Source organism: Vulpes vulpes, chromosome 12, assembly GCF_048418805.1.
Source record: "Vulpes vulpes isolate BD-2025 chromosome 12, VulVul3, whole genome shotgun sequence".
In the NCBI taxonomy this organism is placed as follows: domain Eukaryota; kingdom Metazoa; phylum Chordata; class Mammalia; order Carnivora; family Canidae; genus Vulpes; species Vulpes vulpes.
Window position 1 is genome coordinate 36721687 of NC_132791.1, and position 14887 is coordinate 36736573.

Below are 14887 nucleotides of genomic sequence, written 5' to 3' on the forward strand. Positions count from 1 at the left end.
AACCCCAGCTATACTGTACTCACTTGCATAGCTAAAAGACTGACCTCACCAGGTGTTGGCAAGAATGCAGAGAAACTGGAACTCGCACATACTGCTAGTAAGAGCTGAAAATGGTACAACCTCCTGCAAAGTGGACATTTTCTTAAAAACTTAAACATACACCTACCAATGATTCAGCCGTACCATTCCTAGGTATTTACCCAAGACAGAGAAAACCACACATCCACACAAAGACTTGCATACAAATCTTCACAGCAACTTTATGTGACAGCCAAAAATTGGAAACACATTGCCCAAATGTAGGTGAAAGCTGATGGACAACAAACTATGGTATATACACACGCAACCTACTACTACTTAGGAACAGATTACTGATACATGCGACAGCAAGGGGAATCTCCTAATAATTAGGCTGAGTACAAAAAAGCCAGATCAAAAAAGTGGGGGTACCTACTATATAGTGACATTGGCATAAAATTCTAGAAAATGCAAACCAATCCATATTAAAACAAAGCACATTGAGGTTTGTTTAGTGATGTTGGGTGCAAGGAAGGGTAGCACAGAAGGATTGCAAAGGGTAACCGGGACACTTTGGGGTGATGGTGTCATGGATGTATATAAATTGAAACTTCAAAGTGCATACTTTAAGTATATGTAGTTTACTGTATGTCAATTATAACTCAAAATAAAACAAAAAAAAAAGGCTATTTGGGGGCCATGAGATCTGAGGTGAGGAGAAAGAGTAGAACAAGAATTTGATGTGTTTTCCTATGAGCCCATAATTGTTTTTTCTTTAACCATACAGAATCATCGTGGTAAAAATGCAAATAAAAATAATACAAGAGCAAGAACGACAAGAGGATAATAAAAGATACAAGAAAGTCTTTTCTTTAAGATCTTTAGTTGAAAATCAGGTGCCCATAAAGGCATGAATTCTTTCCAGCCATCCTGGAACTATTTGCTTCATTACTCAATTCCTAAGAACGATGCAATTTAGAATATCATAGTAAATGAAAATATTCGATTTTAACGTATGAATGGGCTATTGCCGATATGCCATCAAAAGAACATGAATTTGTACTAAGTGACATTTTTAAGCAATAGTAATGTATTTGTGCTGACCTAGCCACAACCCTGTCCAATAACTTTGTTTATTTTTACAGTGGATTGCTACAGATGGGTTGCAGAAATCATTAAGCAGTTGATAACCTCCACAGGTTTAAACCATTAATTATCTACTTCCTTACCTGGGAGCAGTTTGAGCAAAGGGATGAACTTGGGTTCAACGGATGAAATGAAATTGATATCAATAAAATAATCAGTTTCATAAGAGCCTAGAGTGAGCTGCCTTCCAACTGCACAGGAAAGAAAAGAATCTTGCAAGTTAGGAGAGTAATTCAGTCAGAACAGAAGCAAAGGAAAATAACCACTGAAAGCAGAAATTCAGTGAGGAAAAAAAGGAGAAATGCTGGTGTTACAAATTTTTAATCAAAATTTTTATTTGCATTAGGATTGTTCTCTGGACTTTTGGGAAAAATAGCTCAGGTGTAATTCAGCTTAGGGAGTCAGAAGCTCTTGAACACAGACCCTCCTTCTACTAGGGCTACAATATCCACACAGAGGTCTGATAACTCTGATAGTCATACTTTCCTGTACTGAGGGCTTTGATTTAAACACAGTTTAAACGATGTATACATTCCAAACAATGTTCAAATCATTTGGCACTGGCTGTGGTTTATAGAATGATTTCTCCTTGATATTAAATAACCTCAAGTTTCTGGTCTACTTAATTCAGTGATTAGAAATAATGCCCGTGTGTTTAGATGAGGACATTAAGCCATGTTGCAAGATGAGCTAGCTGCTTCTGCCCGTCGCCTGCATTAACTCCACGGTGTGTTGCATTCCACCAGGACACCGAACCCAGCTACCACTTTAAACTCTTTTTCTATCCCTTCTCTGACAAGTTTAGTCAGGCTTCTCACATGTGGAGAGCAGCCCTGCCGAATGGAACAAGAAAAACTCACTTGGAATTAAACAATAAACCACTTCCAACTCACACCAAAGGCTCAAATCTGCTTTTATCATCTTTATACAGAAGAAAGTTGGTTGAGAAGTGGAAAAGGAAGAACAAGTATGTAATGCTAGGGAAAAATCAGTTTGTCCCGAACATCAAGAGGCACTGAATGAATGATGTGAAGAAGTAGAAAACAACACACACACACAAATCCTACAGTATGTGTCTTAGCATCTTCTTTAGCATCTTTTCTGGATTCAAATATCAGATGTGTCAGCAAAATCTCAAGGATAAAGGTAAAACTACTAACCCCCGTGATTACTTAGAAATAAGACTGAGGCTTTCTGCCCTGGTTTGGCTTAGCTGTCAACCTGCCTGGTGCTGTTGAGGCTGGAAGTACCTTGGAGAACATACACTGACACCCTCCTTCTGCAGATGAGGAAATGGAAGGTTAAGAGCCTTGGCCAAAATGACACAAGGACCCAGCCAGGACTGGATGCTAGATGTTAAGACTCTCTCCTTAGCTTCTCTTAGGCCCTTTACTGTTCTCCTTTGAATTCCCTTCTGGGGTCATGATTCTGTCGAAACAGGTCACTGTGAGGCAGGTCATTTTTACACAGTGGTTTTCAACCCAGCTGCACAATGGAATCACCTGGGAGCTCCATAAATTCTGACGCTGGCCTTCACCCCCTCCGCCGAAGGGCTGGAGGATTCTGATGTAATCCAGCTGGGGTGTGGCCCTAGCACAGGGAGTTTCAAGAGCTCCCTTGGGCGATCCTAACGTGCAGCCACCTCTGAGAAGCTTTGCCAGGGAGCAAAGTATTCTGGAAATGAAACTTGCTAATAATTAAGACGAGCTTTGGCAATGGTCTTTCCCACTCCAATCTAGGCAGGTGTTCCTTGTTGAAAATTTCTATCGCTTATTCTCGTGTTCCCCGCTCTCGGCTTCACCCCGGCTCCAGGCCCTTCTCAACCTGGGCCTCGCTCAGCCTCTCAAAGCTCACCACCACCGTCAAGATGACCATTAAGAGATATCGGGAAACAAGTTTCAAAACGTGAAGTAAAAGCGAGGGGAGGAGGGGAGGAAATCCCCCGATTTGGACAAGTCTCCATAAGCAAAACAGAGGAAAGGGAGGCTGTCTGGTCATTATTCCGGCCAAGAGTGTTTGGGCATCTTCCCAGAATTACCCAAGGAGTCGGGTGAAAAGCGAATCTGTGTAGGCTAAATTATGTACAAACTGCCTAAATCGTGAGTTTTAATCAAAAGCTACAGACTCTGGGAGGTGTTAATGCCAGAGACATCACAGGCATCGGAGGTTTGCGGGGCCCCGGCCCCTTCCCTGAGCATCTCCCCGCCCCCCCAGGGCTCTTGCAGTCATAAACCACAGTCAAGCCGACGGTGAATCACACGCTCTCCCAGGGCCCTGCTGCTCCGCCTCGGGGCCGGGGCCGGGCCGGGCCGGGCCGGAGCCACCCGCTCCGGAGAACGCCCCAACTGCTGCACCCTTCTAGCTCGAGGAAAACCCCCAGGAGCACCGGAGGGGGCGTGGCGAGCACGAGGCCCAGGGCGCCGCCCGGAGCCTCCTTCCCTCCCGCGCCCAGGCTCCCGGAGCCCCGGGCCGGCGTCTGCACACCTGACCGCGCTCCGCCCCCGACTCGCGGACGCAGGTGGCCCTAGGACGCGGATGTCACAAGTTCACCGGGTCCCGGGGAGGACGGAAGCGAGGAGGAGGTTCCCGGGGGCCGAGCCTCCACCGGGACGGAGGGTCTCGGCTAAGGACCGAGCGGAGGAGGTGCGGGGTCGCCGACTCTGCCCCGCGGGGGGCAGGACCCGGGCGCGAGCCGCACGCCGGGCCCGGCCCCCGGAGCCCGAGCCCCAGCCCCAGCCCCAGCCCCAGCCCGGTGCCACCTGTCCGCGCGGGGGCCGGCCCGCGGCTCCAGGCGGCTGGAAGGAAGGTCCTAGGAGGGGGAGGGACGCCCGGCGCGCGCTGCCTCACCTGTCCCGCGACGTAGAGCAGACACCAGGTGCCGCCGAGGATGCGAGCCAGGAGCCTCGAGCGCCGGGGCGCAGCCAGCCGCGCCATGGTCCCCCGGCCGGCCGGGAGGGGAGTCCGGGCCAGACCCCTCCCCGCAAGCGGCAGCGCCTCCCGCGCGGGCTGCAGGGCTCGGCCGGGGCCGGGGCGGCGGCGGCGGGGCGGCCTGGGGCGTGCGCCGCGGGGCAGGGCTGCGCCGGGCTCGGCCGCGCGTCCTCTGAGCCGCCCCGCGGCCGCCGAGCCCCGCTGCTTTGAATGGGAGCGTGCGCTGGGGGTGGGGGCGTTATTTGTGAATGTGCTGCTTGTCTTGGCTCGGGACGGTCCGCGCTCCCACCCCCCCGGCACCCCCTCCGGCTCCTGCTCCTCCCCTCCTGTGTCCGCCCGGCAGAGGCGGGAGCAGGCACCGGCCGCGCGGGCCGCGACTGCGTGCGCCTTTCGGGAAACCGGAGCGGGCTACGCGCTGGCTTCTGTGTATTTATCCGCTTCCAAGGGAGGGCCAGCACCGCACACCTGGGGCGCCGCCCGCCCTGGGAGGGCGCTGGACCGGGAAGGAGACGCTCCCCCCGGGCGCGGGCGCTTCCCCGAACGAGTCCCCGGGGCCGTCCCTGCGCGCGGTGCCTGGACCGGCCTCGGGGGCCGCGGAGGCCGATGCTTCGGACTCGCTAACCCGCGCGGCGCGGCGCGCTGCCCCGGACCGGGCGGTGTGGTCCGCGGAGCCGCGGCCCCGGCGCACGCAGGGCGAGTCTGCCCTGGAGACCTGGTTGCGGGCCCTGGGTCTGGGGGAACAGGACTTCGCTGGAAGGCGGCGGGGACCCACGACGGCTGGGTTGGGACGCAGGGAACCCAGAGCCAGTGTCACCCGGACGGAGCCCAAGAAATGGGTTGAGTCCGCGACCGCGACCGCGACCGCTTGTCTCGTGCCAGTGGCTTGCTGGGGCCGTGCCCTTATGCGTCAGACTTGGGGTCCCCGGGCTCTCTGTGTAACAGAAAGCAAACGTCGTGCCCTTTGCAGTTCTTTGCCATTGGGACCCGGGTCCGTTTCTTCCCGAAAACCTGGCGCCCCGGGGGGGCCGGGCTCCCAAAGCATATTTATGAGAAAGCAAATCCCCCACCCTTCTCCCAACCGTCTTGCAGGCCACTCCACCCCTCTCGAACCTTGGCAGTGAAGCTAACAGAGGCGGGGAGCTGGCCCCACTTCAGTAAACTCGGCGATAAGAGGCTTCAGCGCAGCGCTCGTGAAACAACTTTTGTGAAGTTCCCACGTGCGCGCATTGGGATGAGCCCAGCATTAAATGAAGACGCCGCCATCCTGCCTAGCAACCATTCATTCAAGCCACGTATTCTTAAAGCCAACAGTGCTTAAGCGCTGTAGCCCATCGGTGACCCAGACAGATTTGGATCTTGCCCATTTTAATTGCATAAACAGACTGGACGCAAACTGTCTGCTGACCACGACAGGCATAGTCAGGGCAGAAATGCCTATAGGAAGTGAATGTTCAAAATGTGCCAGCGTGAGGGTTTGCGTCCAGAATAGGATGATTTTCTTTTTCCTGGTATAGAGTCAAGGAGCTGCTTCTCAGAATTCATCTGTGTACTCATTATTTGTGTATTTGAGTTCTCGAGAAAATCAGAAGTGGAAAAAAAAAAAATCTTTCTCTGAACTTAGAATCCCAGAAAGTCAAAGCCTGAAGTTCAGAACCTTAAAATTTGTTTGAAGGGTTGTAGGCCAGATTTTCAACTTCAGTTGGTAAGGAGGAAGGGGTAAGATATTTTAAAAGCAAGTTACCAAACACATAAAAGGAACAAACAGGCGGAGGCTGGAGAGAGGAAAGTGTTCTGTGGAGGATTGCAAGTGGTTTGTCTTACTAAGATATTTGAGTCACAGGTTAAGCAGAAAAAGACAAAGCTTTGCTTAGTGTGCTGGTGGGCCTAACATAGTGGGGTGGGAGAAGGTAAAGCACCAGGCTGGAAGATAAAAGGGAACCCACATTGGTGTACCGTGTGGCATTAACTGAATTAAATCTTTAAACAGCCCTCCAGATAGGTGCATATATTCCTACTGGACATACAGGAATCCTGTAACTCAATGACTATACTATCAGGATTAGGGCCAGACCTAGAGAGGTATAAAGTAACAGAATTTTCAACATTAGAAGGTCACTCTAGCCCAACTATGTACCCAAATCCCAAAGAACTTGGCCATCTAATTCAATACACATATTTTTATTTTTAAATAGGTAAAGAAACTAAGGCCCAGAAAAGTTAAGTGACTTGTCCAAATGTCTCATTTGAGAAGCATACAAATGTATTCCCATTTCAATGTGGTAAAAAAAAAGGGGGGGGGGGTGCCTCTATTTAAACAGGAATTTAAAGTAATGGGGCAGTTAAGTGTAAGATAAAAAGAGGGTAGTAAGCCCGAAAGGAGGGAGACCAGCTAAGACAATGCTGCTGAAAACTGCCCACCAAGTATGAAATCTTCCATTACTAGAAATGCACTCCGGCTACCGGAGAACAAAGTTAGTGTTTGGAAAGCCACACAAGAGAAGGAAAGCATTATTCGTTCTATATATGAAGAAGGCACTTCCATAGAGCATCTCCATATCAGAGATTTGACTCCAGATCCTTGACACTAGACTCAAATGTTAACAAATACTCATTTCCTTGACTGTTCATCATTTGCTTAAAAATCTATAAGTTCCCTTTTTTTAAGATTTTTTTAAAAAATTTTATCTGACAGAGATAGTGACAGAGATCACGATGGGGGGAGGGGAGGAGGCTGGAAGCAGGACTGAAGGCAGATGCTTAAACAACTGAGCCACCCAGGTGCCCCAGAAATCTATAGATTCTTGAACTACTTTCCAACCAATATCACTGATAGTATAAGAAATAACTGAGTGAATCATTATCCACTGAAGATCAAATTTCCTTGATACTGCGTAAAACATAGGGAGGATGTTTTAAAACAGATGTCTTTACTTAACATCTTAATGACCTCACTGTAACAAAAGGCCTGAGAACTGTCACATCCCTCAGGTATTAGAATCTGCACAGGGTATCAGAAGACCCCAGTTACCACCAATGGCTCTTCATCTCACCCTGGCTCTAGTCTTGCCAGAGCCTCCGCTCTGGGCCACAAGCCTTTTCATCTGGGACCTGCAGCAAAAGATGAGTTTTGGCATCACCAGTCAGAACTCTCAAAGAACCATCCCATTGGAACACTAGAATCCATGATTCTGGGACTCACTGTAGTCTACCTATTGACTTAAGTGGGACTCCTACTCCATTGACTGCTCGCTATGTCCTATTTCCTTCTTTGGCCCTCTCTTTGTTCCTGTAACTTTTTATCCAGCATACTTTTCCCCCAGAACTTAGCCTCTCCAAAACACTTTCCAATCCTCTCTGCTCTCTTACCTTTTGGTCTTTTCTTCACATCACAACTCAAAACAAACTTAGTTATCTGCTTTCTCAGTGCCTGCCCTACAGAAGCCAAACCTTGCAAGCGAGAGCCACAGAATAGGACAGATAAGCACCATAGCATCATCTCACCAACCTCATTAGGCTCAACACTACCTGGACCATTCACTCTGGTACTATCCAGCTTTTTACAATGACTATTTCAAACTTTCTCCTTTTTCCAGACTTCCACCCAGCTCCTTCTTTATATCTCTCCTTTTCAACAGATATGCAGAACTCTAGCTTCTCAGAGAGAACCAAATCAGTCAAATAGGAAAAACTTCTACTTTTACCCTTTTCCACAGGACCTACATATATCCATAACCATTTTGTGTACCTCTGTTTCCTTTCTGAGGCCAATCCCTCCATAGTGCCTTGGTCTCATTCCCCGCTTGCCTTCATCTAGTAAGGAAACTTACTCTAAATTTTCCATTCTCTCTGTGGTATATTCAACAATGCCCTGAAAACTATATCCTATCTTTAAATATGGTGCAGCCTCTGCCATGTATAACAAAAAATATATTCACTCTCCAACCACCCCATACTTTTCTCCATGACCTTACTTATTGAAGGTTTTATTTATACAGTTTATTCTTCCCTTTCTATTTAATCCCCAAACCATTCCAGTCAAAATTCAGCCACCATCACTGTACAGATATAGAACCTGCTCCAGTCACCAGTTACTTCCAAGAGGGTAGAGCCAATGAACGTTTTCAGGTCCTCTTCCTACTTGCCCTCACAAAACCATAAGGCATGGCCAATCTTTCTTTCCTTCTTGGCTATTTCTCAGATATTGGTATAGTACTCCCAAGAATGAAATTTTTGTAGGGGCTGTCCCTTTCCTTCCCCATCACTCATTCTAGTTACCTCATTATTAATCCCACATCTTCATTGGAGTCCTTATTTATATGCACTCATATATCTCTGTTACTTTCCTTCAGAGAATTTATTCTAATTTGTAATTACATTTTTAGTAGTGTGATTAACTGACCAAAATGTGTCTTTCCTTTTCCACTAAGAAAAAAGCCTGGTTAAGTAAATGAACAAAATTCACTAACAGATGGGAGGCTGCCTAATCAGGTAAATTCCTAGGCAAACTCCAGATAAAAATCCATAGGCTGGGGATCCCTGGGTGGCTCAGCAGTTTAGCGCCTGCCTTCGGCCCAGGGCGTGATCCTGGAGTCCCAGAATCGAGTCCCACATCAGGCTCCCTGCATGGAGCCTGCTTCTCCCTCTGCCTGTGTCTCTGCCTCTTTCTCTCTGTGTCTCTCATGAATAAATAAATAAAAAGTCTTTTAAAAAATCCATAGGCCATATAATTCTTGAATAGATAGAGCTTTCCAACTATACTTCATTCTTCTAAAAAATATAATAAAGTTTGGTACAGAGCCAATTATGTTTCTCATCATCACCTTGAAGTTTCCCCAATAAGAAGAAAACAAAAAGTAAATAATTTAAATGATAGATACAGAATATCTACTCGAACACAAACTCCATTTTTTACTAAATACTTAGAAGCAGTAGAAAGGGGGCAGTGCACATTCTATTACCCAGAGTTACAATTTATCTAAATTATTTCTAGTTAGTATATCGTGTACATTATAAAATGTTCAGCAAGAAAGGAATTTTCTGATAACTGGCTCAAATCGTGCCTCATTCCCTCCTTGTTATTTCACTAGCTGGAAATGCCCTTCTTGTCAGCCTTTATTTGCCTCGGTAGACAAGCAAAACACAGAGCAAAGCTGTTCAGTCAAGCAAAATGTTCATTTTTGACAAGTTGAATGTCACACACTTTGTTCAAAGAAAATATACATACCTGAATTATACAGTTAAAAGTTTCCTCACTTGAGTGAAGCTGTTTCAACAATATTCCAGTCCATAGAGACATGTGGCTTCAACTATTACAAACTGTTAAATTATGTGCATAATAAAAAAATGATAGGAAACATAAAGTAGTATGTTTATATCTCACAGAAATGACTCAAAACCATATTTCAAGAAAGTAAACACTGGAAACCAGCAGTTTTACTTATTCGCCACCCTAATTTAATCTCCGGTCTAATTTTGTCTTTTACAGGAACATACAGATTTTTCTTTCTTTTTAGCTACTGTGTTTGTGGATTTTTAAATTAAAAGCATAAAGATTAGCTGAAACCAGATAAACATAGTTATGTGAATTAACGTCCAGATCAAAATATTTTAAATTACCTCTGCTTCCTTCTGAGGGGAAAACACAGAATCCCAGGAGGGTTATGACTTATCGGCAGACTTATCTTTCCGTTCTGTAACACTGACTTACTGAGGAGTGCCTGAGGTTGCAGGGCTGTCCTGGCATCCATTTACACTGAGTCCATGATAGTGTGTTAGTAATGCGCGTACTTAATCTCCTGATGTTGGCTTGCGGGAGTCTCAAATATAAAATGTGACAGCATTTGTTTTTCTTACCACATAAAAAAATGACATCACAAACTGTTAAGAGGTTAAACCATATATTATGGCTTCATTTCAGAGTCACCGTTTGCGTCATATGACGGCCCAACAGGGGCCGAATCTAACACACTGAACATTCCTAAGGCTACGAACATATATAAGCTCCACTGGGTGAGGCCTGTTGGGTGTGGTTCTATCACGCAGAAAATCTTATATAATAACAGCCTTTTCAAAAAATTGTCATTCTTTCTGCATGTGTTGAAGGATCTGTCCAAATAACACAGCAAACGACAACAGAGATTATAAAGGAATCAGAAAGTTACTTTTAGAAATAGACATTAACTCCGTCCACCTTCTCCAGAGACCTTCAAAAAACTAAAAGTAGTTTACCTGAACTTGGCAACAATTCTTCCCTAATTCAGTAGGGTCTATCAACAATAACATTCAGTTTCCATTTTGTACTAGCTATTATGAAAATACGCAGAGGTAGTAAAGTATATCATCCCTGTTCTTTCAGGAGTCACAAGTTTCACAAAATACATTTATGAAAGAAGTGTGTATCTCCAAAATACTTGTCCTTCATTATTTCAGTAGCCCTTTGTAAGCACGGTATCTGTCACGGTCAGTTTTTATCCTCAACAACTACCACAAGGCAGACCCTCAACTGTTTGATAAACTTCAGTGAATACTTATTCTAATGCAAACCACATCGATGAACACTGTGAGGAGCAAACAGGAATTTTGTATTTTGTATTTTGGACTAGCTTCATAAAGTCCCATCAGAGTATGTCAGTGATCAGAAACCTTATTTCTCTCAAATGCTGATATGGTGTGCTCTGACATATCATTTAAACTATTATACAGAAAGTAATAGTGGTTCAGTAGATAGTTCTCAGTCAGCTAATGCAACATTTTGTTTTAAGGGTTTGTTCTTGTATAAAAGGATACCATTTTTAAACCTGAGGATTCTGTGTGTTTTGTATGTTTTGCTTCATTATGACATCATCCAGCAACATAGCTATTCATGTTCTCTCTGCCCCCAGGCACACTAGGTACACTAGAAAGCTGGTGGGTAAAGTATAGTACTTACTCAAAACTCAGCATCTGAAGTTTCTTGACTATGTCACAAGAATTCCAGAATAAGTCCCAGGAGCTGGGTTTCCATGTCATAAAATTGCCTTACCCAATTTAACAAAAGCAAAAGACTGTCATCTATGTACCTAAGCAACACTCCACTTTTCTGTTGTTGCCTATGACTGGATATCAAGTGTTTCTGCTTATTTTAACCACTTTTTCTTTTTTTATTTGGAATCAGTGTTCAAGCAAAAGGAAAATGGACCTCTTTCTTTTGAACTAAAATGTTATCCTCCGTTTCTCTAGAGGTATCAATAAAAGGCAGCACTGTAAGTCCTACCTACGTTTGATTTATTCTGAAAGGAATATTGGTATATATGTGGACACAATCCCCTGCAGTTTTGCTAGAAAAAGAAATCAGAAAATCAACAGTCTCTGGCTAGTTTCGAAAAAATCACACATGGAGGAAAAAACACATGGGAGCACATGATTTTTGTTTGCTTTTCATTAACAACTTAGTAAAAATAGGCCTCATAGAATCATAAGTAAAATGAATTGTTATATGAAACAGAATTTGAAAACAATTGTTACTTTTGACATCCAATTAACAACTGATATATTTTTAACTGTTCTACTGTCCTATGTATTCTTATGTTGTCCTTCTAAGATGCAAGTACCAATGATGTCACTACCCACTGGAGAGAATGGGAACATAAAGTTTGAAGAATGACATAGTTTTTTCTGAATTGGATACACTGGCCAAAAAAAAAAAAAAAAAAAAAAAAAAAAAAAACTGGCAAGAAAATGAAATTCTGTCAAATCAATGAGACTTTTGGCAATAATAAAATAAGCATATTTTAGAAGATACAGCTGATTTGCTTATAAGATCAAATGAACTAAAGCTTTCGAAAGTGCTCTGTAGATTGGAAAGCACTACTACAAGCATCCTTATTCATTATTTAGAGGTGTTAAAAACCAAATTCAACAGAATTTGAACATTTAATTGATTGGCTTTGTTTAATGATTCATGAATCATGCAACAACTCATTTTAACAGATAGAAAGGAGCTCCAAGGATCTCCAAGGAGCTGTACAATAAGGAAGGCTTTTATAGGCAGTACGAGGTGGGGTGAAGAAGTTACAGCAAAGAGTAGATTATTTCAGGCAAAGCCACTTTCTTTTAAGGAAAAGTAAGGGCCTGTGAGGTAGATTATTTCACTAGTAATTATCTCATCAGGTAATTCTAGATTGACTAGTAAAAGGTTATATTCCTGTGAGAGGGTGAAACTACAATATAGGTTAGGCACTATGTCTTAGTTTGCTGAATGGGACTTAGCAAAAGTGACTCTATTTAAGGCCTGTTGTTTCTTTTTAACAGTGGGCACACTGCTGAGCTCCAGAAGAATTTAAGACAGCCTATGAAGATATTTGTTTAAACAAAATGTCAAGATATCTAATTAAAGGTAGTGAGAACATTCACACTCTGGAGGAATAAGGGTCAAGGTAGAATCATTGGGATATTTCGGGTTCTACTTTGCTTTTTGATGTTAGTTGAATGTTGTTACTTGAAGTATGAATTGACTTCATAATTAAACAATAAAGATATTTCCATTTGGAAAGAAAATTAGATAGGAAACAACAACAACAAAAAGAATATGGCCTTAAAGCAGAGCCAAAGATGAAATTAATATAAATTCAGATTCCATAAGAGCCACAGCCACAGATTTGGCTCTCAACTTTCAAGCAGTCATGAAATCTAATAAATTACAGTGCCCATATTGAGGGGAAATCGGGCTAATTGCATAGACAAACTATTACAGGCCTTGACAAAATTCAGAAAAGCTCCATAATTGTTTTTTATCCTGCCTCATCTAATTTTACCACACATGCCCTCAGGTTTATGAGCCCGTAGCTCTTAGCAGAAAATGATACAGTAATATAACTGATAAAGGAAGCTATAATTGTGATTTATAGTGTCTATCTCTCATAGCAAAATTTCCTGAACATGTATTTTCCCCTTTAAATTGTATTTAAACTTTTCAGAGATAAGTCAGGACAGAAAAAGGGACATGGGAGAAAATTCAGAATTGAAGTTTAGATAAAGTAACTTAAATAAGAAATGCAAATTCTTACTCTGAGCAAAGAGCAGGTAATAGAGGGAGGGGCAAGTCTCTTTGACCTCATCCATGATTTCCAGAGGGTTCAGCCTCAGTGGCTGAATATGGATCAAGCAAGGGATGTAACAGATAAAGCCCTAAATCTCCATGGCTTAACACAATAGCTGTTTAAGATAAATAAGTTTGGTGGCTGGATTATGTGAGAAATCTTACCAGAAGGTCAACAGACCTTTCAAAAAACTATCATTATAAAGTGCAAGAAATGATGCTATTTGGAGTAAAAGACTGATGCCTCCTCGGCCTCTGGAGACATGTCTAGTAAGAATTTGGTATGGCCGATATCAAAGAAGTTGCTGCCTGGGTTCTCTTCTGTAAGTTTAACAGTTTCCTGTCTCACATTTAGGTCTTTCATCCATTTTGAATTTATTTTTGTGTATGGTGTATGAAAGTGGTCCAGTTTCATTCTTTTGCATGTTGCTTTCCAGTTTTCCCAACACCATTTTTTTGAGGAGACTTATTTCCCATTGGATATTCTTTCCTGCTTTGTCAAAGATTAGTTGACCATTGAGTTGTACATAAAAACTTGAAGTAAACCAAAACAAAACAAGACTGAAATGGTCCTAGATGAACAATCACCAAATGGATATTCTCCAAAAAACCTTATTTGACCTCCTTCCCCTCCCACTCAACTCATACCTCCCCTGCTATGCTGTCCCTATCACTGTGCCCATCACATACCATATTGCAATTGTTTACTTCTTTTACCCCCACTAGGCTGTAAGCCCCCAGGAGAACAAAAGTTGTATCTTCTCACCCTGCATCCCCAGTGCTCAGAGTGTTTGGCACAGAGTAGGTAATTTTTCACATTCATTTAAGGAATGGATGGATGGAGGCAAATGGAGAGAGAAAAGAAGCACAAGAATTCAGAAAATTGTAAAACCCTAGAAGATAAAGACTAGCTGTAACCATTTAGTTGTGTAAGAAAGTAAATTGATTAGGAAGTAAATCACAAAAATGTGATCAATCTAAATTTTTAAGTGCCTTTAGGCTGGGGAAGAAAATGAGACTAAATTTCATTTTTGCCTTTTTTTAAAGATTTTATTTCTTTATTTGAGAGAGAGAGAGAGAGAGAGAAAGAGAGTGCACAGAGGGAAACAGAGGAGCAGACTCCTCGCCGAGCAGGGAGCCCAAAGTGGGGCTTGATCCCAGGACCCCGAGATCATGACCTGCCAAAGGCAGACGCTCAACTGACTGAGCCACCCAGGCACCCCTTCATTTTTGCTTTTAAGCTTTTCTATTATGTACCATTATGTGAAAATAATGTTAAAATCTAGAGAAGAAAGTTGAGGATTAAAGGTCTAACCTTAATTTATTTAACTTTAACATGTAACAACTTTACTTCAGGAATAAATGCTATTTGTGCCTAATTCCATCCTTTCTAAAAAGGAAAATAATATAATAATAATTAATAACAATAATAAATTTGTGGAAAAAGATACAGAGCAAACAGCATCTCCTGTGACCCTTGTGTCTCAGATACTGCTACTCAGAGTACACGAACGTGTTCCCAGAGCTACCTGTGCCAATTATAGTATTGGTTGTGCAAACAAGGGCACATTACTTTAGTAACTGATGGAGCCATATATGGAATCTTTTCAAAGTCTGTGATAGTCTCACTGGAGATTATAAAGCTCCTTACTAACAGTCATCTTAAATGAATTCTAGACTTATTTGAGAAAATAAAGTACAAAGCTTACAGGGAAACAT

At 43.3% G+C, this 14887-nt stretch overlaps 1 protein-coding gene across 1 annotated transcript in view; it reads right to left on the reverse strand.

The window, feature by feature from the left end:
- The window catches only part of ADAMTSL1 (ADAMTS like 1), an 871496-nt gene extending 867339 nt beyond the window's left edge, over positions 1 to 4157 (reverse strand). The window contains exon 1 of the mRNA XM_072728197.1: positions 4012 to 4157. Within this exon, the coding sequence (XP_072584298.1) occupies positions 4012 to 4098 (87 nt within the window). The 5' untranslated portion in view covers positions 4099 to 4157. The remainder of the gene's footprint in view (positions 1 to 4011) is intronic.
- Positions 4158 to 14887: the final 10730 nt, after the last annotated feature.